Here is a 23,323-nt window from a genome sequence, read left to right on the forward strand (position 1 = left end):
TTTCATGTTTCCCACTAATCACACATTCTACAGGTAAGTTTTAACTGCAAAGGCCATTCATTGAGTAAATACTAACTCATCTTAGAACTTGGCTCTAAAGCCTGTAATTCCACTGAGCCCACAACCCTTGAAAATCAAGACTTCGCATCCACTCCCAGTTCTACCACTTATACCATGTGGGATCTGAGCAAGCTCCTGGCTCTCTTTGGGTCTGTTTCTTCATGTGGAAAGCAAGGGAGTTCTATTAGGCTTTCTGTAAGGCAGTGGTTCCCAAAGCCAGTCCATGGACCAATAGCATTAGAAAAGCCTGGAGAGGTTTTAGAATACATGTTTGTCAGCCTCCTTTTAGAGATTTTGCTTTGGTATACCTGAAGCTGAGCCCAGTAGCCTGCATATTTTTACAGTCCACCAGGCGACTGTGCTGCGTAGCCAGGCTCTGGAGCCACTGCTCCCAGGTCCCTTCAGTCTGGATGTGTAATGATTCTCTGGGACCATGCTGGGCACCAGAGAAAACCACACTGACAGTCCCACTGGGCTTTCATGCATCTCTAGACACTGGGCCATGAATGCAATGAGAGCCTCTGCTTCTTGGAATATCTAAAGTAAAGCAGAAATAGGGAATGCGGGTCACATGAGGTGAATCATGATATTGTTGCAAATAACTTTCCTTCTAATGTACTGTTCATTCTGAGAATGGCAACTAAGGAGTTTTATCAGAGCTACTGCTGCTGCAGCTGCTTTTATGCCACATTTCAGTTAAATTATATTTCCTAGGCATAGAAACCCTTTATATTTTGTGTCCTAACTGAACCCATTCAGGAATTTTCCTATATAACAGATGAGAAAAATGAAGCAAAAGAGAGGTGAAGTGTGTGGGATGGGAGGGTGGAGGTAGATCCACATAGGATACTCGCTATGTGGTGTCAAAGGAGTGCCAGTTTCCTTCCTGAAAGCTCTTTGATCTATGTACTGTGATTGCATTTCAGTTACCATTTAAAGCTGTGATCTTCAAAATATGCTTCCAGGAACAGCAGCATCAGCATCACCTGGAAACTCATTAGCAATGCTAATTATCAGTCTCCATTTGACCGATTGAGTCAGAAACTCTGGTGGGGTTGCTGGGAGGGGGTAGCGAACAGTGTTTTAACCACTACTCTAGATGACCCTAATGCAGACTCAAGCTTGAGAACTAGAGGAAGTAGGGGAGGACATGAGGCTTCATTTCATGTAAATAACTTGTTACACATGTCAGCGCTCCCCTCCTCCTCGACTCGTCCAGCTCTTCCAGCATACAGAGGGTTTAGGTCAACTGTGTGGTGGACAGCAGAGTGGCAATGACATTGATGAAAATTGGAAAGGCTCTCCCTGAGTCAACCTCTGCCTGGAGACCAACATAGAATTCTTGGAGAGGAAGAGTCCAGGAATGATAGGTAACATGTTACTCTCGACAGGAGGCAGTCAAGGAATGAGAAGTAAACTTGGCCTTTGAGAATCATCAAGTCCATCAGCAAGTTCTACAAATCCTACCTCCTGCAGTTGAGTCCAGCTGTTTCTCTCCTCTATTCTTCCCATGCAGTGTGCAACCTCCACAACCTCCCATCTGAGCTGCTATAATGCCTTCTAGCTCTTCTTCGTTGTTCCTCTATCATCCCTTCTCCACACAGTAGCCCAAATTAGCTTCCTAAAACTTTATTCTGTCATGAACCTTCTAACAGGTTTTCATTCTTCTTAAGAAAATGTGATCCATGGGGTCCACACGATTGGGTCTCAGGCTACTCTCTGGCCTCATCTCTGGCTATTCCCTGTTCTTTGCTCTCTACCAAGCACGTTGACCTTATTTCAGTTCCTGAATGCACAAAGTATCTTCCAGCCTCAAGGTCTCTGTGCATGATGCTCCTTTTACCTGGGATGTGCATCCTCCCTCCTTCACTCACTAGCTCCTGCTCATCCTCCAGCTGTCAGCCAGTCACTCCCCTCAAGGAATTCCCCCAAGTCCCCAGCTAAGTTAGGAATTTCTATTATATGCTCTTATAACAAACTTGTTTTCGTTCATAACAGTTTTTAGACTTGTAATGTAAATAATTGTTTAATTTTGGTCTGCCCACTAAACAGTATGTGTTATGAGGGCAAAGATCATGTCTTTCTTCCTCTGTTGTATCTCCAATTTCTAGTAGGATGTTTGGCATTAACCAAGTGCTCAATAAACGTCTATTGAAAAGTGATAAAGGAAGTGTTTTCTGTTGTTCATCATTTTACAAGGCTTAAAAACAAAGTCCTGGGAGTTTGATCAAGGGTAGCCTTGGCTAATGGTGTTTTAGCAGACAGCAGATTCAGGAAACTTCCTTGTAAGTCTGAGTCATGACATATTTTATTGCAATCTATCTTTACCTGCATGTATTTAGTTCACAAATGTATTTCTTTTACAAATGTGTATGTATTTATTTAATAAATAAGTTTTTGCTGTGTATCAGGTGTTCTTCTGAAGATACAGTAGTAAGCAAGACAGATAAAATAATTTGTCTCATGGATCTTACATTCCGGTAGGGGAGACAGAAAAAAGACAATAGATTTTTCATAATCAAATAGACACAATTTGATTATGTATTTGACAGTAGCTATTACTGGCTCTTTCTATTCAGATAGTGTGACGAAGCTATGGAAAATACTAAAACATGGTATGGGATAAAAGTGATGATGGTGTGTAGGGGGGCTCTATTAAGTAACAAACTTCAATGGAGATTTTCTGTTTCTCTTGTGCTTGTTTACCTCCTTGTTGAAATTGTGAGCAATTTTGAGAATAGTAATCATGTCAGATTCTTCCTTTTCCCCCTCAGTACCTGCCAACACACAGCACCCATGAGATGCTCAACACACATTTGGCAAATAAATAAGTAGATGAAAAGGCAGAGAGGGCTACAAGTATCGCACACAATCTCCGGACAACGAAAGTTAGGATGGAGGTCTAGAAATTGGGACAAAGTAATATAAGGATGAGGATGACAATTCAGAGATAAGAACTTAGTAAATCAGCAATAGTCACATTAAGAAAATAGATAAAGTTTCTCGGTGATTCAGTATGCCCAAGGGCCTTAGAGAAAAGGCACAGGAAAATGGACAAGATGATCTTGGATGACCTTTCTCATCCTACTGAATCTTTGGAACCAGGAGAAGCCCAGGGCAACCAACGTGGCACTTCTCAGCTGTACCAGTGTGGTTTTCCCATTGAATGTGCCTATTTTGGGTAAACTCCTTCTGTGGAAGGGATCTCAGCCAATAGTCAAGACTCAGAACTGCCAAGTTGGCCCAAGCCCTAAATGTCAGGTCTCCTTGCTTTCCCCCAAGTCCACTTCCTCGTTCATCAAATCCCACCAGTCTGTCTTTGTTCTATTATGAACTGTAAAGAAGCATGAAAAAGCAGGGAATGGCAAGGGAAGCAAGAGGCCCTGCAGCAAAGAAGTGTCTCCTGGTTTTTCCTGCTGAGTTGTCTTAGTGGTTTTCTGATGCTTCCGCTATCCACCAATCTCCCGGACAGAGAAGCCAATTCACTTTTCCAGTTTCCCAGAGTGGAAAACTACCAGCACAGGCTGTGGCAGGCCCAGCAGGGAGCTCCAGCCCTCCAAGCTCTGGTAGGGCCTGGCAGGCAGGCTGAGGAGAAGCAGCTGCCATCAGTCCCCAGCTTCCCAAGAATTATTTTTCATACTATCTTGCCAAGGCCGAGAGCCTGAAAGGGCTGCTTGTTCCATAATGTTTACCATCTCACTACTAGCTCCAGACCACGGGCTCCCCGTCAATGAGTGTCCTATATGCAGCTTCCAGGAAAACACACACATGGCCCACATGAGGCCCGAGGTGCAGAGACCTGACACCTGGGCCTCTCTGGGCCCAGACAAGACTGACTGGGGGGCATTATTGGGGTCAGCGGTCTCAAGCCAATCTACAATCTAAAGGGACATCTGCAATCATAAAACTTTGGAGCTTAGAAGCAAATTTAAGAAGCCAATCCCTCTAATGTCTCCGTGTTAAATATCAGAACCTCTGAGGCCCAGAAAGGTGAACTGACTTACTCAAGTTCACACAGAGGGCTAGGGTAACCAGGACTGAAATTCAGGTCTCCTGATCCCTGGTTCTTCCTTCTCCAACCCTAGGCTACCATGGCTAGCTCTTCCAATTTCTGAAAGGACAAGGTAGTCCAATTAAAGAAACTGTCACTGAGGCCTTGCTTCCCACAAGCTTCACAGAGCAGGCTATTTCAGACTGGTCCTTTGTGCAGATAAATATTGACACAATGCGGGGCCAAGAAAGATTATTTGGTTTCTTTCTTCAGCCTACAGGGCTATTCTTTGGGTATAATGGTCACCCAGACCTCTTGCGCAAGTTGAAATTCCCCTTAGGAATAGACCTTTAGGATTGCAGTTTTCCTGGAAGCCCAAAATACTTTCCAGAAACAATTCTTGCAGAGCCCCAGGAGAGCAGTCCCCAAGCTGTAGTGGGTTTCAGGGTACTAAGATAGGGATCAGATAATGAATTCTTCTTCCTGGTTGACAAAGTCAGTGAAGCTTTCATAGTAAATAGTATGTCCTTTCCCCAACAAGAAGGTAAGTTGAAGAGAAAACTGGGTAGCTGTGAAGATCAGGAGTGAAGAAGAAAACTGAGGCCACAATTTGGAATAATGGAAAGTTTATATTAAGACTTGGCTCTGCCACTTCTGAATTATGGGACCCCACTACCAGTTACCAAACCTCTACGAACTTCGGTTTCTTCATCTTTAATAATCCTGCCAAGCCAACGTTAACATAATGTATACAAAGAAGTTAGCATACTTTATAGAATGTAATGGGGCTCAATAAATGATATCTAAGAGGAGAAGAGAAAATTGTTTGTTTAAAATATTACATTCACTCTTCCTCAAACAATTAAAAGGTTTTATGACCTTAGAAAGATTACTTAAGCTTTCAGCCTCTCAATTTCATGGTAGTAATGGCACTTGTTTATAGGAATGCCATAAGGAATATATGAGTTAATTATGTCAAGCACTTAGAGCACTAATGTTCAATAAAGTTAGGTATTATTTATTTTTTAATTATTTTTACTTTGACTCATTCAGTAAAGTTTGGAGTCGGCTTCCAAAGTTGCATAAGATAAAAATAAATAAATAAATAAGTGAAGAAATTTGGATAAAGGAAAAAGAAAATAGGAACAATTAGATAAGCTAGAGCTAAGGTTAATACAGAAAGTGTATTACATTTGGTTCTATACCACTGGCTGATGATGGGTTTCAACTTTGGCTCTGAGCTTCCTAGAAGTGAAGTCAAAAAGTAAAACATGATTAGTTAACATGAATCACTGTGGCAACAAAGTATAAATTCACTTTTTATTAATATCTCTGTTTCTAGGTGGGATGGAGTAGTGTGCAGTAATCAGTGCTCCCTCTAAAAGTAACTGGAAGAGCTAAATAAAATTCATAAATCATCTACTTGAAGGAATCTGATTGTTTCTGAGGCAATGAGAATGCAGAGACCAAGACTTCAGAGAAGGGAGAATCTCAGAGAGGTGAGGGAACTTCTGTAGCCACTTTCGGCCATTTGCCCATTTGGAGCAGAGGCAGGAGGCCGACTCCGGGTTTGGCACTAGCAGAGGGTCGCTACGGGACAAAATTAGCAGAGTTTTTGAGGGAGACTTGGTATCCCTCGAGCACGCAGTATATCTCACTCAGCACATGTGCCAAATGCTGGGGCTGTGTGGAGGGGGAATGTAAGGAGAAGCCCTCTGAAGAGGTGAGCTGATTTTTTGAGAGTCGGACAGGACACAGATTAGAGTTCAGGACCTGGTTGGGAGAGAGAACACGTGGGAGTTTTTAAGAAGCACTGGAAGACCAAGAATTCAGGCTTATATCCTACCAGCTACCCAGAATGAAGACACTCTGCTCTGCTTTCAAGGTGGATTTGTCCCATGCGCAAGCCCAGGGCTCCTCCCATGCCAATACATTTCTCAAGTTAGCAATGCCTGTACATAGACAGTACACATCATTGCATACTTCCTATCTTTAATATAGGTTACAGTAGCCAAAAGACTGAATCTGACTTCCTCCCTTGAAATACCAATCATAAGATATTTACATATATTTGAATTAAATTTAACCACATTTTCCTTTGTGTATAACAATCAAAATGCTCCACTTGTAGCCTAAACGAAGACCTTAGGCATTTAGGAACAAGCATGAAGGCCTCACCCTCCCCTGCAGCCCCGGGCTGCTCTACCTCTGCAAGGAGATGGGCTCTCCCAGTTCTCTAACACTAGAAGGCTGGACCCCTGGTGCTACACTTCAGTAGCTTCAGCTGAAACGGCCTCGGTTCGTTATCTTCCTTCTAATTTACTCACACCATACTCAGCATCTCATCATTTAAAGGGGTGATATTCCTATGGGTTCCTGCTCAGCTTCCCAACATCTTTCTGAGATCAAGTCTCACATAGCATCATTTAGATATTTTTTTGTTTTGTTTTTTGCAAAAAAAAAAAAAAAAAAGCCAGGCGTGGTGGCTTACGCTGTAATCCCAGCACTTTGGGAGGCTGAGGTGGGTGGATCACCTGAGGTCGGGAGTTCGAGACCAGCCTGACCAACATGGAGAAACCTCGTCCCTACTAAGAATACAAAATTAGCCAGGCGTGGTGGTGCATGCCTGTAATCCCAGCTACTCGAGAGGCTGAGGCAGGAGAATCTCTAGAACCTGGGAGGCGGAGGTTGCAGTGAGCCGAGATCGCGCCATTGCACTCCAGCCTGGGTAATAAGAGTGCAACTCCGTTTTAAAAATAAATAAATAAATAAATAAATAAATAAAAATAATAAGAAGAAAAATAAATAAATACAGAGAAGCCTGGGAGTTTCCTTGACTTCCTTTTTCCCCCTCCCTCTTCTTATTCATCAAACATTTGTTGATTGCCTATATAAGCCAAGCACTGTAATAGGTGCTGGTCATGAAGAGACAAAAGATTATCACTACACCAGAGACAAAGACCAAAGTCATAAAAACCTCTGAAGCAGGAAGAAAAAAAAGTTGCATAAATTTTTTTAACAACTCATTACCTCCCACTTAGGCTCATAAAAAAACCTCACTGATTTTAGTGTCTTAACTTCTACTTTACTGTGTGTGTGTCCAAACCACTGATAAATTCTGTGAGGGCTATCTTGCCACATCCATACTCTTCAGAGACCCACAGGCCAGGACTAAGAGCTAAGTCAACAATCACACTATTCTCCCCAGAAAAATAATAATAATAATATATATATACATATATATATATATAGTAATGGATATGCTTGGCTTGAGCACAGGGTCCTGCATCCCTTTAGAGTTAGGGTGGCCAGAGTTCAGGACTGTTAGAAGCCCCATTCCCCAAAAGCAACTTGAGTCTGTCTTGGGGACCACAAGGGACCTTAATGGTCACTAATGGAGTTTTTTTCTCTTTCTTCCTCCTGCATCACCTGCTTGATAGAAACTGTTGTTTCATAGTGTTTATTTTCATTTTCTTCTCTTCCAAAAGTAACAAATCACAGTCTTTGATATTTGCATGTAACTTTCCAAAGCCCATTTATTTCCATTATCTCATTCAATCCCCTGCAGTAACCCTATGAAGTTCAGAGAGCAAAGTTTATGGACCCCATGTTATAAATGAGCAAAGTGAGGTGCAGAGATTTACCTAAAGTCACAAAGCTAGATAGTGACACAGCTGGAACTAGAATCTAGATCTCTTGATCTCCATTGTCGTAGTCTGTCTAGTAACCGTATCACGTGGTCATCACACCCTGCTACCAGCACACACACCCTGTTTATCGTGTGATCCCTAGGGTCAAGAATCACCAAGTTGGGGAAGAATCTGGACTGAGAGCCCAGGGAGGATTATTGCTTGTCTAATTTTTAGAACGCACTGCTCCCAGGATTTGTTGAAATGTGATAGCAAAAGGAACCTGCACCCTGGGAAAGATAGCATGGCATAGCATTATGTTAACACCAGGTGAAGACAAAGCCTTTGATCATAAAACACTTGTCATATACTGAGGATCCCAAGATTATATGGTTCCTACTTTTGGTGCCAGCCTAACCCCACCTTTGCCCTCATGACCCCTCAATAATCACTATCCTCACTCTTGTTTTTCAATTTGTGCCTCTGTGCCTTTTCTTTGGCTCAAAAGCTTTCCCTTCCTCTTTTTACCTGGCCTGGCAAATTCTTTCAGCTCCAGCTAACTCTCATACCTTCAGTGTCTCAACTAGCACGACACTGGAGATTTGACCTGATTGGGTAAAATGTGAACATATTTATGGATATATTTATGGAATAGGTATGTATATATATAAAGATATATATATCTATCTATATATAAAGACATATATATATCTATACATTTATATATAGATATATATGTTCGTGTGTAACATGTAACATGTGAACATATAGATATATCTATATATACATAAATACATACATAAATATACTCACATATATAAATATATGTATAATATTTATTATACTTATATTTTTATCCTATATATTATATTTGTTTCATATCCTTTTCCTATTTTATATCTGTATCAATCTATGTTTCTTACATACTTATATCGCTATATTATATGTCTTGATCTTATGGGCTTGAAGCCCCTAGAGTTCTTGTCAGCTTTCAGAACAAAACATTAATAAGCAAATAAGTGAAGCAGCAGTGATACATGGCCCTAATGGCCCCAGTGCCCGGTTTCCATGGTAAGCGGGGTCCCTGTCTCCTTGTCTGCTCCTGCCAACACTGTTGTTCTTCTGTAGATTCTTAATCTTTCCACATGAGAGCCCTGAGCAAAACCGAGCTCTGCAGGTGGTTGTGAAAACTGAGAGGTCCAGAAAAGGGACTTTGTGTGAAGCTCTTCCTGCAGTCCCATGATAATGTTCCTGGCCCCAAAGTTTAGACTCAAGGAGACTAGGTCTCCCTGGGCCTTTATCCCTACTGACAACAGAAAAAAAGTGGAGCTTTGTTTTTTCTTGCATTGCTTTTAGCTCCTCTGACTGCCTTTTACAACTAGGAATCTAGGCCTCAGAATGCAAAACAACAGGGTGAACGCAAAGTTTTAGTGTATGAACCAGGAATTCACTTGGCTACTTTAGATGGAAAGGTGATGATGCAGTAGATGTATTTGGAACCCTTTTATCCCAAGATACAAAGCCCAGGAATTAGGTGAAGTCTGCCCTCAAAGAAAATGAAATATTTTTATAGTATAGTAATTAAGTTAAATAATTAAAATATAAAGGACAGTATAGAATAATGGAAAGACTAATGAAGTCTGCCATTATCACAGCACAATATACAAAATTAAGGAAGAGGACAGAAGTTCTAGCATTTATTAATCACATTCTGTGTGTTTGATGCTATGCTAGGTACTTTACATATATTCTCTTACTCTTCCTAACAGCCCTTAAGGCAGCGATCAGTGATAGGTGAGAAGACTGCAGTTCAGAGAACCCAAAACTCTGACCATGTTCGTCCAGTGAGTAGGCAAAGGCTGGTTAGGTCTGCTAATAGTCTTTTCAAACATGTTTCCTCCCATCACTTTATCTCCCTAAACCTCAGTTTCCTCATTTGTACAAGATTAGATTAAATCCACCATTCTTAGCCTTTTCTGGAACTGGTCAGAGTCTTTTGAGCATCTGATAATAGAAAACTTTTTTCCTTCTGCAAATGTACTTTTGTCTTCACACATTAAGTTTGGGATGCAATTTCAGGGGATTCACGGGTCTCTGTAGCCCATTCATGGCTGGTCCATGAATCTGGGTTTCCTCTGCCTGGACATTCCTTGAGTCTCACACTCCACGAGTCTCACACTCCACAGGCAGTAGAGCACAAAGGTCAAGAGCATGCTTGTGGCCGAGTGTGGTGGCTCATGCCTGTAATCCCAGCACTTTAGGAGGGCGAGGTCAGGAGTTCAAGACCAGTCTGGCCAACATGGCAAAACCCCTTCTCTACAAAAAAATGCCAAGACTAGTTGGGCGTGGTGGCGCATGCCTGTAGTGCCAGCTACTTGGCGAGCTGAGGCAGGAGGATCACTTGAGCCCAGGAGGTCGAGGCTGCAGTGAGTCATGTTCATGCCACTGCACTCCAGCCTGGGTGACAGAGCAAGACGCCGTCTCCAAAAACAAACAAACAAAAAACTCTTAACTGATACATTGTTGGAAATTTGAAAAACGGGAAAAAGGAAAAAAGAAGTAGAAGAATAGAGCATGCTTGCTGGAGCAGGGTCGAATCCGGGTTCTGCCACTTAGCTTTCTCTGTAACCTGGTGTGAGTTACCTAATGTTTCTTGGCCTCACTTTTTCCTCTGTAAAACTAGAATAATGATAGTACTATTATATAATAATACTAATACTAATAAGATTATTGTGAAGATTAAATTTGTTGACACCACTTAAAATGGTACCCAGAATATATTAAGTGTTCATTGAATATTCTTTGAGTTTTGCATTCTCTTTTTCCCTATTTGGCACAACCAAGGGGGCTCAAGGGGCAGAAGAGTTTCTGTTTTACCCGGAGAAAGACTATTTTACTGGCAGGAAGAATGCCAAAGGCCACTCTCAGGCGTCAGCCTAGACTTAACAAACAAACACACAAGCAAGAAAGAGCCAATCTGGGCAGCTTCCAGCATTGCTCACTTAAGATAAATTCAACCAGAGAGGTCTTTTGCCAGCCTTTTATCTTTTTCTCAGGGCCCTGTTCAGGCCATCTAACACACACTCCCTCCCCTCGCCCCCCCTACACACACACATACACACACATCACAACACTAGTACCTCAGGCCTGGTTTCACAAACCTGAAACTAGCATCACCTTCTCATTAACAGATGAGGCCACATAAACCTTCTCAGCACATCTCTGGGAACATGAACGATGAGAACCCAGGGAAACAAATGAGTTTCCCATTTGGAAATATGTGTAGGTGAATTAACACATAGCAGCCTTGGTGGAAGACAAGGGAGTGGTGATAAAGGCACAACCAGGTGCAGAAGGGAACCAAAGCATCCCTGGTGCTTCAGTTTCTGGGTGGGGGTAAGTTGGCCCTGCAGGGCTTCTAGCTCCAGCCTTCCTCATTTAGCATAATGAGACTAGGTGTGAGCACTGTATATCCTATTCATCTGACTCCATTCTTTGGCCTCAGGCTGTCCCTCAAACCTCAATTACATCTCACCCCCATAAACGTACGTTGGAAGTTGGTTGCAGAAAGGAAGGCATAAGGCTGCATGGATATACATGACTTTTAGATAAAGGTCACTTCAGCACATCGCTCCCTGAGGGCCCAGGTAGAAGTCATCTGGGGTTGGGAGACAGGTAGCCCTGGGTCCCTGTCCTAGCTTTACTATTAGCTAAATGTGGAGCATGGGCAAATCACTCACCTGCTTTGACTCCCAGTTTCCTCATCTGTAAAGTGAGGAAGAGTGACTTAGATATTTCTAAGATCCATTCCAACATGAATAGCCTAGAATTCTAGTTGCCTGACCCTAAGAACTCACTGACATGTGGGATTGATACTGGAAAGAACAAAAACCACAGTGGTGAACCTAAAATAAATTTGGGGCCAGGAGGAGAAAAGCTCTTCCTCTCCTAATCCCAAACCCTGAATGGCTTTGCCACTTTTTTTCTAAGTGGAAGCATTCTGGATACCAAAGGGGGACTCCCACCCCAGGACTCTGAACTGGTAGTAAGTTGCCTGCTTCCTATGAGGGGAAAGTGTGATATGAAAATGGGAAGTTCCAGCACTGCCCTGCCCAGCTTTATACCATGGATCCTAAAGGCCTGGTTTGCCTGTTGAGAAGAAGAGATGTTTCTCCCTTTCCTAAGCACAAATAGTTGTCACAGGCCAAGTCAGGGGAGTGAGAACAAGCACCCCTGTGCTTTTTATACACAACAGTCCTCTAATTGGCTGGGTGGGTCCCAGGGCTTCAGACCGCTGGGTTAGAATTTCAGGATCATCAGGATACTTCTATTCATCCTCCTACCTGGAAAAACATAAGGTGCCAGTTCCCCACCAACCATTGAAACAGTGGTTTTATAACCCCTAGGGCAGCCTGACACTGATGTCCACTCAAACAACTACTGCAGCCCAGTATTTTTGTGCATGATTGTGGGGTCTAAAGAGGCCCCTTTCCCATGGAGATACCCTTAGTTCTCCTATCAAGTTTGGCAGTCCCAGCCCAAGTTGGAAATAAGGGAAAACTTGACTCAAGGATCCCACAGGGGAATGGATCTCCTACACAGCCCCGCTGGCTCTCTCACTCATTACCCTCCACCAGGAGCCCCAAATGTTCCTCACCCTCCTCTCAGCCATTGCATACGCTATATCTTCAGCCTGAAATGCTACTTCTTGGCCCCACCTCTAGAGCAAAAGATGCTCTGGAGCAGGGTAGCTTGTAGCACTATGACTCTCCTGCAGGTTAGGCTGGGGCAGCGTTTCTGCATTCACCTGCCATTAAGCAGAGTTTTAGGGTCTAAAATTTTTAAGTATTTATCAGTCACTTCCTGTGCACTTAGCCCCAGAGGCAAGATTCTCCTGAAATTCAGACTTCACATCCCTGAGCCTGGGAAGTAGTAGGGATTGGAAACAAGTAGTCTTTCTTGCAAAAAACAGCCATGCAACTTCAGGGGCTATAGTTCCAAGCCCAAAGCCCAACAAATCTTCCAGTATGGGCTATAAAGTTCTCACACCATAAAAATCACAGTAATTTTGTAGCAGGAAGGGTCCCATAGATTATCTAATCCAACTTAATCTTACTACAAGTGAAAATATTAAGGAAGTGTAAAGAGACACACAACAACTCCCTCACTGTCACACAATTAATTTATGACCAAGTCAGGATTATAATTAGGGTTGTTACTCAAAAGTAAGCTAAATACTTTTTTCTAAATTAACTCCAAATCATTCATCAGAACTAATAACATTCCAATCATCTGTTAATTTGTATAAATGATTTTCAGAAATTACTGGGATGATTATTTGTTTGATTTGGATGTCACTAGCTAAATGGTATTTCTGAGCCACGATTTTGATATAAGAAACTGCCTCAAATTCTTCCAATAACTTCTCCCACTGGATTAATGATGATTAGGTTCCAGTTCCTGGTGCACTGTTGCAGCTGGAAGATAGCTGAGAACACTGCCCACAATTCAGGACTACGTATATACACCTTCATGTCAGCATTTCCCACAAAGACTTGCGTAGCCTACGCTGCAGGCCCCATTGACAATGCCGCCTTTAACACTGCCATTACTGGAAATGCCACTAACACCATCTGCCTCACTGCCTGCTTTGCCAAAACTCAGATGCTTTAGAACAGTGAGCCAAGAACTCTGCTTCCTTCGTGCTTCGGCCAACTATCTCTGTCATACCACCACTACTCTGCAGCCTCCATGGATGACACCTGTGAGACATTTATGATTTCAAATATTAGAGAGTTTTTAAAAATATAAACAAGATTATTTATCCTCTCTTGGTATCTGCTGAGACCCCAAGATTGATATTTCATATCATATCATATTCAATGTTTGTTATCAGCTAAATCATGCTAATACTGAAGGCTTATTGACCAATAGTCATTGTAAGATCTTCAACAATGAGCTTCAACTAATTATTATTTTATTTTTATTTTATTGAGTTTAATGCTTAGCTCAGTTACTATTAACCAACCAATATTTTATATCCAATAACCAACTAAAATGTTTCAGTAATTTAATAATTGGTTGCATATTGGATTTGCTTATAACCCAGGTCTCCTGGCCTAAGTTCTATTTGTTATATCATGTGGCCATTCCATGGGAAAAACCTAAGTGGCCAAGAATTTACTCAGTCTTTCAGTGCCTTCAGTTACCTTTCAATACTTTCAGTTATGGTCAGTCTTTCAGTTGACACCAGTAAGGACTCCTGAAGAGTCATCCTTAAATCAACATGCATTTATCATATGCTGACTTTATGCTCAGCAGTGTGCAAGCTATAACATTCTATGAGCCTCAGGATTTATGATAGACTCTTTTATCACTGATAATGAATGAAAATTTCTCATCTGCCTCAAACACTCATCTCTGGTTTGACTTGGTAAAATAGAAAGAAATGGCAGAGAGAAGGATTAGTCCTTCAACATGTCCTGTTTTCCTATAAAGGTCTTTGCAAAGCAAGAAGTCTATTTCTTTTTCCCTGTCAGAAAGAGCCAACAAAAATACCTGACACCAGAAATAGAAAAAAAAATTAAGATGACTATTTGCTGTCTCCAAACAACCCATTTCCTGCTCCGGGGCCACAGTGTGGACTCTAACACAGAAGATTAGCTCTCCCGGTTAGTCATTTAAATGTCCTCATGGCATGCCAGTCTCCATGACTATGCTTACCACCAAAACATCCCACCACTCCATGCACTCACAGCACTCTTCCTTAGAACTCAGAGCATGAAGAATGTAGTAGGAGGCAACCAAACATCAACAATTGATTGAGAGGAATACAGAGCAGAAAAAGGAAAAAATGGTACCCAAGTTAGGATCTGAGATGCAACAGTTGAGCTTATTATGAGGAAGTAACAAGGCACTGGGCTCCTCCAGCCAATAATTCTTTGATTTTATGGATGTTTGATCATATTTGCTATTGAAGGTATAAAGAAAAACCCATGCACATGTAACTTTTATGAAGGGAGGAGAGCAAACATTTTCACAAATGTACCATTATGCTATGAAGAGGACAAAATTAAAGCACCCTCAAGAATCAGAATATAGCATGGAACAACTGGAACTTGCATATACTGCTATGGGATGGTAAAATGGTAAAGCACTTCAAAAAATTTTTGGTATTATGCAGAATAGTATATCATATGCTACACATATGAAGTCCCACTTCTAAGTGTATACTCAAAGGAACTGAGTACTTATCTCTACCAAAAGTTTTATACAAGAATAATTATAGGAGTTTTGTTCATAATGGGCCCAAACTAGAAATTATTCAAATTCCCATCTACAGTAGATTGGCTAAATAAAATATTCAAACAAAGTAATATACAACAATGAAAATGAATAGTTGACAACTGCAGGCAACAGTAGGATGAATTTCATAAACAAAATGTTGAGTGAAAGAAGCCAGACACAAAGAGTATTTATGCATCATCTAATTCCATTTATATAAAGTACAAAAATGGGCAAAACTAATCTATGTTGCTAGAAAGCAGGATAATGGCTACCTTTGGGGGGTGGTGAGAAAAGCTACTGGAAGGGAGCATGAAGAGAGCTTCTGAAGTGCTGATATAGTTCTGCTTCTTAATCCGGGTACTGTTTAGATGTGTTCAGTTTATGAATTCATAAAATTGAACACTTACACCGTATACTTTCCCATGTTCATATTTGTGGCAAAATGAAAAAAAAAATGACTCCAATTGTTCTCCAATACCTGCATCCCAGACCTTTACCATCTAATTTTTTGTGCTCTCCCACTCTGACTCGGGGCTTGGCCACATGAGTTGCTTTGGTCAATGAGACTTAGTAAACATGATTTCAGCAGTGGCTTGAAAAATGTTTGAATATTCTGGCTTCTGGTCTTGTTCCTGTGCAATTTCCAGGAAAACATACCCAGGTTAGTCTGCAGGAGGATGAAACAGAGCACAGCAAAGTTGCCCCATTCATCAGTGCCACGGCCATCCTAGATGAGCCAATAGCCAGCTGACTCCCAGTTATGCTTGAGTAAATCAACACAGAACAGAGAACAGTCCAAACAAGTCCAGCTAGGAGCCAAATAAATGCTCGTTTAAAGACATTGAGCTTTGGATAGGTTGTTAAGCAGCATTATTGTATAATAAATAATACAATTATTTACTTCCATTTAAACTTTAAAAATGCATGTAATACAAAATAATCCCACAAATTTGGGCTCAAAAGATTCTCCTAACCTATCTATTTTGAGCATGGCCACACCCTAGAGGAAAGAGAACCTGCCTGAGATCCCACAGGACCAGGATCCCAAAAGCATAACAGGACATCCAAGTAAAATCAAAGTCTAAGACAGCCCGAAACAACTGGCAAACCAACCTGAAGAAGTTCTCTAAGACATCTAAAAATTCTGTCCTGTTTTTCTCAGAAGATGCAGAAGCAAATGGTTGCTTCTGCCACCTCTCATTTTTTTAAATGCCCTCTTACTGCACCCTACTCTATATAAGAAAATCTTTTACAATATTCAACAGGTTGTAAGTATTAAAATACATATATATAAAGCATATTCATTTTTCTTCCTATTTTGGCCATATTTCCCCATGGAGATTTAAAAAGAAAGAGCTTTGTAGTCCCTCTTGGCAGCTTTTAGACCCACCATTGAACATTGATGGGTTTAAACATTCTGCTGGTCTTCTAGCATATAGCTGAGTAATAGCCATGTTACCTGGATTAACCTGAGCTTTTGCAGAACTCAAGATAGGCAACAGCAGGAACAGCACCAAGAGCATTCTGGGAATCAGGATCATCTCAGAAGATGGTGTTGGAACTGGAGTCTGCCACCAACCAATAATGCAAGAAAACAGAAAGAGAAGGAGAGGAAATGAGTGAGGCAGATACTGCCAACATGAATGAATACAATTCTCACAGTTAATTTTGTGTTCCTGCAGTGTTTATTTTTATATGTAGGACTTCGAATCACAGACTTTGGGAGTTGAATGGCACATCCAATAATCACCTAATATAATAATTTTCAAACTCTATCAGATTGCACACTCATGAAATTTAAATTAGCAAAAGTATAGTCAGACAACAAAGTTTTCGTAAGATAAATACTTACCCAAATATTGAATAATGATAAAATAAAACATATTTATCATGTAAACTGATGTTTTCATAATCTTAATATTGATTCCAATATTCAACCAAGGGAAGCATTCAATACTTTTAATGTTTGCCTTTCAAAACATATAAGTTCAATATTTATCCCGATTCATTATCTCTGGAGTGATACCTGGGATTCTGTATTTTCAGGTTTCCCCAAAATGATTCATAATATCTAATCTATGATAATAGATTAGATTTGGAGACATCAGTATGAACTTATGTTTAGCTTAATAAGGATACAAACAGTTACATATGGAAATATTTATAGATATGTGTATATGCCTGGGTTAGTATACACACATATGTTCCATCCGCTGAGAAGGCCTAGAGGCAATGACATCCCAGTAGCAATGAGCAAACTTAGTGCTCAGATCTTGATTTCTAATAACATTCTTTAATAAAAGGAGACAGGATTCCTCAGGAAAATGGCTGATTCTGGGAATGGAGCAGAATATAAACAAGATGGACTTGGAGTACCTTTTAGTGCCAGAAATTGAGAAAATGTACACACAAAAAGATGATGGGGTATGTCAAAGGGACACAGTAGCCAACTTAATGAGTTCCCCCCCCAAAAAAGCAGTATTGAATTATAAACTGAAGAATAAAATAAATATCCATGAGTCCATGCTGCTATAAATCAATGATTGAATAAACAAATGGGGAGAATATGCATATTTCCAATGCAAAAGAATTCCAAATAATTTATGTAGATAATCTGCTCTTAAGAAAATGAAGCATTACTATCTCCCTTCCCCAGCTCCTTAAGAGTAAGTTGCACGTAGTTACTTTGTCCCAAGAAGTACAGTGTAAAAATGGAAAAAGAAAAAGAGTCACTTTTCAGTGGAGAAATCTGACAAACACTTCCTCAAGACAGGTAATCAAGGTTAACATCAACATTGATAAGTCATATTGATAGTATATGTCCTTGATATGATGTGATGAAAATGACACTTTACCTCTGTGGTCTTCCTCCCAAAAACCTATTACCTCAGTCTACTTATAAAAAAATCACCAGAAAAAATCTCAATTGAGGAAAATTCTATAAAGTTCCTGATGAGTAATCCTCAAAACTGACAAGGTCATTAAAAACAAGAAAGTCTGAGAAACTATCACAGCTCAGGGAGCCTAAGGAGACATGATGACTAAGTGTAATGTTATATCCAGACAAAGGACATTAGGGGAAACTGAGGAAATCAGAATAAAGAATGGACTTTAGCTAATAATAATGTATCTATATCAGTTCATACATTTTGACAAATGTACTATGTTAATATAAGATGATAATAATAGGGGAAACTGGATGTGGGATATACAAAGATTCCCTGTACTAGCTTCACAATGATTATGTAAATATAAAACTGTTCTAGAAGGCCAGGCACAGTGGCTCATGCCTGTAATCCCAGAACTTTGGAAGGCCGAGGCAGGTGGATCACCTGAGGTCAGGAGTTCGAGACCAGCCTGGCCATCATGGTGAAACCCCGTCTCTGTTGAAAATACAAAAATTAGCCAGGCATGGTGGTGGGTGCCTGTAAACCCAGCTACTTGGGAGGCTAAGGCATGAGAATCACTTGAACCCAGGAGGTGGAGGTTGCAGTGAGCCGAGATTGTGCCACTGCACTCCAGCCTGGGCAACAGAGCGAGACAAAAAAAAAAAAACTGTTCTAGAATACAAAGTTGATTTTTTAAAAATTCCCTCTGAGTCACACTAATAATCAAGCAAGCATTGGACGCACTATTAGAAACAGTATGTGACACAATATTATAAAGAGAGAAGAAATTCCCTTAAGCTGGAGTGATTAGGGAAGGCTTCATGGAGAAATAAATATCTGATCAGATTCTTGAAGGATGGACAAGACTTTAATAGGCAATAACAGGGATGGAGTAAATAAAAGGATGACATGAGTAAGGCACTTTCTTTTTCAGGAAACGGAAGCTTTCTAAGACAATTTCTAAGCAGTATAATACTGACACACCCAGAGGGGTTAAAAAAAAAAAAAAAAAAGCAATGTAGTCAGATGGTTTTGACTGAAGAGGATGGATCCAAAGCAAATAAAACATGAAAGATTTAAATGGCCCCATAGTGAGGGGCTGAGGGGTATGTGATCCACAACTACAAAGGGTGATGAGCATAGTTTCATAGCATTGATTTGGATAAGATAAAATACATGTCTCAGTGTTCCTAGCCACTTCCAGCAACAGGAACACTATTTCCATAAATAAGTCCCTAAATAAACATGCCCAGAGAAAGAAACACACAGGTGAATCCTGGAGACATTGGTCTTGGCTATAATTGAGCACTAACTCATGACCATAATCCAGGATGTCCTTCCAGAGAGACCCTAGCTCTTTGTAAGCAGCCATTCAATAAGTGCTGAGGCCCAGGACTGACTTGGCTCACCGCCCTCTCCTAGCAGTCTTTTGCAGAAGAGTCCTAGAATTCGCTCTCTCTCTCCTGTGTCACCTCTCTCATGGGTTACTGGTCATAACTTCCTCCCCTCCATAACCTTCCCCAATAATTCCTTCTGCAAAGATTGTCTCCCACACCTCATTTCCTTTCTTTCCTTCACCAAAACACATGCTTGATTTAACTCTACTGGATCCTTCACAACATTGTTATAAAATTATCCATTTAATCATTAACTTCAAAATGGTTCATTCTTATATTGCCAAAGTATTACTTTATATCGTGCACAAAGTATGTGCTCAAAAATGGTTTTTAACTGAAATAAGCCAAACCTACTAAGTGTTCAAAAAATGTTGACTAATTTACTTGTTGAAACTGTTGCTGGGCTTCAAGCTGCGAATCTCCAAAAGCAGTAATTATTTTTCTGTTTTGCTTAAAATTAGATGACTGTCAGCTAACAAACAAAGCACTGTAAAGCACCTAGAAGTATTATACCTATACCATGTATATCTACTGCGAATCAGAGACCATCTCCTACAATATTCACAGTAACTCAGTGAGGTTTGTTTTCAACAAGGAAGCTAAGGAGAAAGAGGTTAAAGCTGATCAGGTAACACACCTGATAGGTGACCAAACTCATATGTGAACCTAAGGCTTGTGTTACTTCAAAATCCACATGCGTTTTTGTGTTGTTGTTGTTGTTGTTCCTTCTTTTGTTTTTGCTCATCATCACACTATATCATCCTTTGATCTGGGCTCCACCTGCCTCACCAGAGCTGCCCTTCTCCTCATCCTTTCCACCTCAGTCACACTGGGGCTTCTTTTCTTTTTTCTTCCATTTTCTTTTGCCTAAGGACCTCTGCCGAGAAGTTTCTCTCCTCTCTTTGCCTAGCTCAAATCTCCACTAAATGGTCACTTTCTCAGCAAAATATTCTCTGATCCTCTTGGTTGTTACATGCTCTAAAAACATAATGTTTCTATATAGAAATGATCATAGTTTCTCATTATATATTCATTGCTGTGATTGTTTAATTTGTATTCCCCCCCAAAACACACAAGCTCCATGTTCATTTTATTCATTAGTGTAGTCTCAACACTACCAGAGTGCCTGATAAGTATTTGCAGAATGAATTAATGATTGTCTTGAGCCATATATTCAGTGACTACATCTGTTCATTCTAAATTCCATACCCTAAAAGGAAGTATCTCCAAAGCTTATTGTGAGCAGAATCACCCTTTTCTGCACCTTTGAATGAGTCTTTCCAAGGGTTCAATATTTAAACAATGTGACATGTGAACAGAACCCAAAAGTATACATGGAAGCATGTCAAGGAGCTACTAGAAAAGCCCTTCTCTACCCACTTCTTTAGTTAGTAGTACAAACCCCTTTGACAATTTATTTAAGCCTTAAGAAATAAAACTCAAAATGCAAACACCCCTGGTCAAGCCATTGGCCTTCATTCATTCATTCAGCAACTATTTTGTAAATATCTATTAGGTGCTATTACAGGTGATAAGCACATCAGTAAAAAAGGCAAAGAAGGTTCCTGCCAACATGGAACTTATAGTACATAAGAAAACAAGTAAATGAAGAAGAATTTTAAAGAAACATATGTACAGGGAAGAAAATAAAATAGAGTAATGTAATAGAAAGGGAATAAGAGCTGTTCTAGGTAAGGTGGCCAGCAAAGGCCTCTCTGAGCATGCAATTGGTATAGAAATAGATAAGCAGAACATTGAAGAGAGTGAACAACCCAGAAAAGACTCATGAATAAATGGAAATGTACTACATGAGAAAGGGGGCATTTAAACTTGGTGAAGAAGTTTCAGATGCTTTAGTAGCCTTTCAAAAGCAAATGAAGGTATATCTACACCTCACAAAAATGAAGAGCCCAAAATGTAACGATGGAACCATAAGAATATTTCAAGGAAAATCTAGAAAAATTTGCTATGAGCTAAAGATAAGGAAGGCCTGCACAAATGAAACATGGAAAGCAAAATCCAGAAATGAAAAGAATAATAAATTTTTCCATCAAAATTCAAAACTTCTTTAAGACCAAAAGACATCATAAACATAACATGTAAACAACTGGCTAAGATAAATATTTGAAATTGTATAATGAAATAACTTCTAGTATTAATAATCTCTATAAATCATTTTTTAAAAGCCACTAGAAAAATGGGCCAAGTAAATAAAAAGCATTCAACAGGGGAGACAATATAATGCTGTAAACATCTAAAAGTATTCAACCTCGCAAGTACTCACAAAGACAAACATTAAAGCAGTAGTTGAATGCCAATTTTACCTATTAGATTGGCAAAATTTTAAAGTGTGATAATATAAAATTTGGCAATAATACGGCAAATGCATGCTCTCATACTCTGCTGCTGGGTATATAAATTAGAAGATAATTTCAATAAAAATACATGTACCATAATTTCTATATCCCATTTATTATTATTTACCCTAAAGAAAGACTTGAGTGTGTACACAATGAGGCATGCACAAAAAAAGTGTTTTGCAATATATTTTTTAACAACAAAAACTTAGAAAAATGTCTACCAACAGGATAATGTTATTAACTATAGTATATTCCTACTGTGAAATGCTATGCAATAGTAACAACGAATGCATTAGAGCTACTCACAGTTACAAGGGTTGAAGTCTATGACATGTTTTTAGGCGAACAAGAAGGTTGCAAAGTTTATGTAAAGCACACTATATATTTTTATGATAGATACACACTCATGTACATTTATATATATATAAGATCTGGAAGATTAAACACCATGCTGACAGCAGTGGTTCCCTCAGAGACGGAGTTAGGAGATGGACTGCTGTATTTGTCAGAGGAGATTGTGAATGGTGATCAAAGGCAGACTTCAGCCTTATTTGTAATGTTTTGACTTTCAACAAGGAAAATGTGTTCCTTGTTAATGTCATTTATATTAGCTTTTCTGACAAAACCAAACAAAACATTTTTCCTGGAAGCAGGTTATCAGAATCTCAAGGACGCTTTCTGTGCATTTCCGAGAGTTGGAGGTGTGGGAGGACCACGTCCTATACTTCAAGAATCACTTGTTGTAGTGCGAAATGTCTTAGCACATCTTGCACGTGAATAGAGTGGAAGAAGAAAACAGTTGAGAATTACTGCCTGTTTCTATTTTAGAATTCCTGAACTTTATCAGTTATTTATAGATGCATTATATCACTGAGCCTCACCACAATCCTGTGGAGAGAAATTATCATCTCCTTTTGACAATAGAAAAGTACGGCCTTAAGTTACTTCACCCTCAATTGAGGCTATTTTACCTGGTCTGGTTGCTGCTTCCCATTCATTGTGCTGAATTAGAGTTTGCTTCTTTACCTGTCTTTCAGACAAGCCTGACCGTGAGTCATTGAAGGTCAAGGATCTTGTGTATCTCTATCTCGAAATGAGATTAATTTTCACTTGCTTGGGTCACTAAGTTAGAAGACCACAGAGTTAGAACTGGATCCCAGTTCCCCTGCCTCCAAGGTCAGTGTTTCTAGGCCCACAGCCCAATATTTACCAAAGAACATCAAGGAGCATGTGGCTCAGAGAGAATATGTCCTTTGTAGTAAAGAACCCACTTCCCTCTTCACAGTCAAAATCCTCTTCCCTAGCCAAGCTGGATGGACATTCCAAATTGATTTCAAAGGAAGTCATGGCTCAGGACTTCCCAGATCTGACAAAAGACCACCAGCTCTCTATCTCAGGACTGCCCCACTGGGATCTGGACAGGCCATGTGTCCAAGCCACCAGGAAACCAGGAAGTAAAATGGAAGATCAGGCAGACAGGAGTGTGGCAGCCACAACTAGAAATTAGCAGCTCTCCAGGAAAGAAAAAAGCAAGAGTGTGAGAGGTTAAATGTTTCACAAATTATCTCTGTACTTGGGTGAGCTTCCAAAAGCCTTTTTCTGAGACACATTCAGGGCCAAATCATGGTGAAAGGGTAAGTTATCTGCACATTCTGCCTGACACAGTTCCAGTCCATGTAGGGTTCTTATAGGCAGGGTTTGCTCCTACCTA

At 40.2% G+C, this 23,323-nt stretch overlaps 1 protein-coding gene across 6 annotated transcripts in view; it reads right to left on the bottom strand.

Annotated features, from left to right (window-relative positions):
- DDR2 (discoidin domain receptor tyrosine kinase 2) overlaps nucleotides 1-23,323 on the bottom strand; it is a 153,501-nt gene that overhangs the window by 48,771 nt on the left and 81,407 nt on the right. For 5 of the 6 annotated variants that reach the window (XM_054503331.2, XM_063649449.1, XM_063649446.1 and 2 more), the window contains one exon: nucleotides 16,427-16,535. The exons of the other annotated variant lie outside the window; for it this stretch is intronic. In XM_054503331.2, the coding sequence (XP_054359306.1) occupies nucleotides 16,427-16,508 (82 nt within the window). In that variant the 5' untranslated portion in view covers nucleotides 16,509-16,535. The remainder of the gene's footprint in view (nucleotides 1-16,426; nucleotides 16,536-23,323) is intronic. 6 annotated transcript variants of the gene reach the window in all.

This window comes from Pongo pygmaeus, chromosome 1 (assembly GCF_028885625.2).
Source record: "Pongo pygmaeus isolate AG05252 chromosome 1, NHGRI_mPonPyg2-v2.0_pri, whole genome shotgun sequence".
Taxonomy (NCBI): domain Eukaryota; kingdom Metazoa; phylum Chordata; class Mammalia; order Primates; family Hominidae; genus Pongo; species Pongo pygmaeus.